General features: G+C 39.4%; 1 protein-coding gene across 1 annotated transcript in view; it reads right to left on the bottom strand.

Moving 5' to 3' along the window:
• The window catches only part of LOC101862665 (adenosine deaminase 2), a gene marked incomplete in the record, with an annotated part of 52,613 nt that overhangs the window by 7,931 nt on the left and 39,684 nt on the right, over nucleotides 1-4,998 (bottom strand). The window contains 1 exon segment of the mRNA XM_013085548.1: nucleotides 3,295-3,447. Coding sequence (XP_012941002.1) covers nucleotides 3,295-3,447 — 153 coding nt within the window.

Genomic DNA, 4,998 nt, shown 5'->3' with positions numbered 1-4,998 from the left:
GAGAGAGAGAGAGATGTGTGTAATTCAAACAACTGGAATATACTCACGGTTGCCTCTTTGAAACGCTCATATGAATTTATGCTGCTGCGCGAGCCGTATAACTGTTAATGTACCAATTCCACCCAACAAAAAATAAAGAGTGAACTGGGGACACAATACATCACCAGAGGAGGAGGGAGGAGTTGTGTACCCTGTTGCTGAGACTACAGCAATTCGCCACCCCCACCCCATCCCCGCCCCTCCCACCTTTCTCCCCCGTTCCCCACCCTGGCCTTCTGTGGGTAGCTGCTAATGCACACCCTGTCTGTTTTTCCAGCTCTGTGCTGTGGCCTGGGAATCGGGTACGTGTGAACACAGAACACCATTCCTCTAGCGACACACTGTCAGCTGGAGAGCCGGGTGGAGTTCATACGAGGTCGTCTGCGAAGTACGTTTTACCCAAGGAGTTTAGAACATCTCCTTGGTTTTACCATATTATTATGAAGGCAGCAAATGGGAGACAAGCAGTTATCTCTCATTGGCTGTTTTCGTTTCAGTTCCAACCCTTGCTGCTCATCATTATCAGAATTTTTTTTTTTTTAAATCATTAGTCTTATTATCCTCATCATTTATATTTTCTTCATTATCACAAATTAATGTTATTGCTAGATATAATACTATTTCAACATCAATCATTATCATTAGTAATAGTAGTTGAAGTAATAGTAGGAGTAGTAGTAGTAGTGGTAATAGTAGTAGTAGTGGCAGTAGTAGTAGTAGTGTTAATTTTATAAGTGGCAGTAACAGTAGTAGTATTGATACTACTCTATAACAATAATTAAAGCAATAACAACAAGAATAATAATAACAATGACAGTAATAATAATAACAATGACAATGACAATAATAATAATAATGATCATAATAATAGTAATAATAATAAAAATAATAATAATAAGCTTTACATCAATTACAAAGGTGGAAGACCTGATATTAAAAAATTATTGGTGATTGCATGTCCCCATCGATAGAGCCTGTCAGGATCAACCCGATCTAAGAGGGATGCAACATTCCAGGAGAAAGACCGAGATACCCATTTAACATTCTCCCCCACTCGAGATTCAAACTCGGATCTCCTGCGTGCTAAAGCGCCGCGCCTATAGTGCGGTCAAAAATTCGTGGCGCAACTTATCCTCAAATATCTCTTTGACTGGTGAATTAATGTCATCCATACTTTGCACAGCAGTTTTTATCAATTTGTCTTAACTAAATCATATTTTTCCAGAACAATTCGGGCAAGATTTAAAAAGCTTTTCTTCTTAAATTTATATAAAATAGTGAAATTTCTGTCACACGTAAAATGGTATTGTCCACAGCACTTCCTGCTTCTCACACACATTTTGATTTCGCATATGGCCTACGTCACAGATCATCAATTACAATTTTAACTTACAAAACTTGTAACAAGAACTTATTTTTATAGTGAACACATTTTTTGCACTAATGGCTCTCAAAATATGCATTCAATAAGAATAATGTCCCAATTTGGAAAAACATGACGGACTAGCTATCAAAAGAAATTGTCCCAGCTGTAAACATTAAAATATCTGTAGAAACCATCCACTTGGATTCTTCATTAATATCTATAAAGGAATTTTTTAAAATACAGCTTGCTGATGTTTACAAAAATGTTGATCTGTTAAGACAAATTGATACACGTCATTGTGCAAAAATTGGAAAACCTATGTTCCATAGTTGAGGAGATATTTGACAATCAGTCGCGCAACGAATTTTTGACGGCACTATAATCGATATCCCACAGGCGCCATGAAGGAGGAATAAAAAAATGTGGAGACAATACATGACATTCACGTGCCGATAATTGCGTTGCGTTAGTATGCCTGAGAGTAATCACAATTTTAAAGCAGATGCCCATGTTGGGGTGTGCACTGGATCTATTTGTTGCTGTTCTGCAACAGCAGCAGCAACAACAACAAGCGTTAATTCTAGTACGAGCTTTACAAAACTTGCAACACAATTAGGCTATATATATAACTATATATATATATATATATATAGTTATATATAGTTATATATACATATTATATATACATATTATATATATATTTGTCGAAGGTTATACCTTTTACTAGAGAATAAAGTTACAACAAAAGGATGGAGAGATAAGGATGATAGTTGTTTGACAGTTGTTTGGTAAGAAAGAAGAAGCAGACAACAATAGAACCCCCACCAACTACCCACAACGACAACAACAAAGAGAGCACTAACTGCAACAGTAGATTAGAAAGAGTAGTGACAACAGCTGCTGCACCATCATCACCAAGAAAAATAACGGTGGAATGAGCGATAAGCGAGCTGCAAAGTAATACTATTCTTGAAAGTGCACTGTACCATAACGATCTGACACAAAATACATGATAGCAGCGGCAACAGCCTGCTGCTCCGAGAACAGAGGATTTTTCATGTCGAGCAGTGACCGAGAACAGAGGATTCTTTTGGAACAGTGACCAAGAACAGAGGATTCTTGTAGAGCAGTGACTAAGAACAGAGGATTCTTGTAGAGCAGTGAGCATTTGAACAATAACATACTACAAGTATACTGTATTAACAAAAAGTAAAGTTGGTCCCGCATCCGATCCGGACACTGGAGACTGCCTTGTTAATGAGACAACTTCTTGGGCCTTTTGAATATTGTGGTAGGGAGGCCAGTTGCTTTCCACGCCGCCTTTACTTCCCTAATTCGAAATCAGGTACCCATTACTGCTGGGGGGACAGGAGGGGGCGAAAAAACCGAGGCTCGAACCTGGACTTTCCGCTTCGGAGACGATCGCACTAACCGCTCCGCCCCCGCACAATCGTTTTAAGACAATCAGAGACAGAAGCAAGAACAACAACATCATCAATGACAATAACAATTATAAAAGCAAAAACAACAATATCAACAGCTCAGCAATAGTAAAACTATCACTAACAACAACAACCGCAACAACAACAAAATACAGAAACGACAACATCGAAGATAGGCGCAACAGAGAAATTACTCCGTCACCCCCTAAATCCGTTGGCCACAAACACACTACAACAACAATAACGCCATAAATTACAACAACAAAAACAACAACAACAACAGCACCACCAATAACAACAACAATAACAGCAACAACATCAGAATCAACAACAACAACAACAAACAACAACAAAAAACAACAACAATCACATAACAACAGAAATTATTTTCGTATACCAAGTAAGGGACAAATCCAACAATTAGGTGAATACATCAGGAGTCTGTACCTGTCCCAGGTGATGCTTGGGAGAACAGGTAGAGCCTGGCCCTGACTTCTCCGCTCTCCTCCATCCTGGTGTACAAGTTGTCCATGTATGTCAGATTCTTAATCACCCACTCCAGTGACGTCATGCAGCTCTCGTGCAAGTGGAGACTACCGCCTTTAAGTTTGAGTCAAGATAAAGATAAGATCATGCGCGATACATTAATATTCATTTAGCTTGAGACAAATATAAATGGATGCTTTTTTCCGCTAAAAAAATCAAAAGCAAGACAAATGGACAAGCTTCATTATTCCCCGAAATTGACTAGCGCCTTTTTTCACCGCGTTGTGGCACATTTCGCTTTGCATCCTCCTCCTAATCCTTTCCATTTTCTTCTTCTTCTTCTCCTTCTTCTTCTTCTTCTTCTTCTTCTTCTTCTTCTTCTTCTTCTTCTTCTTCTTTTTTCTTCTTCTTCCTCCTCCTCCTACTCCTTCTTCTCCTTATCCCCCCCTCTCCATCCTCCTCCTCCCCCCTCATCCCCGTTCTCCTATATCAAAACTGCCACATCTCAAACTGACAACAAACACGGCGGTGTATTTTCGACATCATGCTCGCAAAATGAGCCTAATCTGCCTACGCGGTTAGAACGCAAGTGAGGTACAGAGAGCTCTACATCTCCTCATTAGCGAACAATGCAACTGATCGGTGGGACAGATTCCCCGGGCCCCCTCCGATACATTCTGATCATGCACTTGTCACACGTCAGCCCCTGTCACACATTCGCACACCTCAGCTTTCATCAGAATAGCTTAAGTGAACGACAAAATGAAGGCACGGGATCAAACACCTGGAATAATTAGCACTCAAGTTGAGCTAAAATGAAAGGGATGCAACCGGCCGACCAAAATTGATCTCGCGGTTGTCTCTCTTAACGTAAAGGGATTTTGCTGTAAGTTCTCGTGGGGGCGTTACATTGATATTGTAATAAATGTCACACGCTTTCTCTCTATCAGCCTCAACCCCCCCTCCCCTCACTCTCTCTCTCTCTTTCTTTCTTTCTCTCTCTCTCTCTCTCTCTCTCTCTCTCTCTCTCTCTCTCTCTCTCTCTTCTTTCTCGCTCTCACGCTCTCTCTCACTCACTGACTTTTTCACTCTTTCTTTCTTTCTCTTTCTCCCACTCTCTCTCCCTATCTCTAACTCTCTCTCTCCGGTACTTTCTTTTTCTCCCTCACACACATACACCAATATACGCATACTCTCAAACAAACTCTAATAAAAGTCCATAATATGTATTGATTCCATTCAAGACTTCTGAACCCCTTGTCACAAAATACTGTAATCTAAAAAAACATATCCAAGAGGATATACACAGATAAATAAATAACACAATCTTTCTTTTTAGAAAAATACATAAAAAATAAAGCACAGACAAACTGGTTAATTAAAAGAGAACTAAAACTGTTAAGAAAAAATACAAATAATAACCGTTCTTCCTTCCTCTTTCCGCACAAAAAAGCAAAATTCCCTTTTTATTTTGTTTTCTTTGGCAAACGTTTACTTCGCTCGCAACTGCATAAGGTCATATGAGCACTAAAATCCCTTAAAAGATTGGCACAATTTTCCCTGCCAAAAGTAATTATCATACCTATAATTTCAATTTACTACTCTTGAACCGATTTTTATCTCTCTCTCTCTCTCTCTCACTCTCTCTCTCTCTCTCTCTCTCTT

This window comes from Aplysia californica, unplaced genomic scaffold (assembly GCF_000002075.1).
Source record: "Aplysia californica isolate F4 #8 unplaced genomic scaffold, AplCal3.0 scaffold00385, whole genome shotgun sequence".
Lineage (NCBI taxonomy): Eukaryota > Metazoa > Mollusca > Gastropoda > Aplysiida > Aplysiidae > Aplysia > Aplysia californica.
This window is presented reverse-complemented; position numbering and strand designations above follow the sequence as displayed.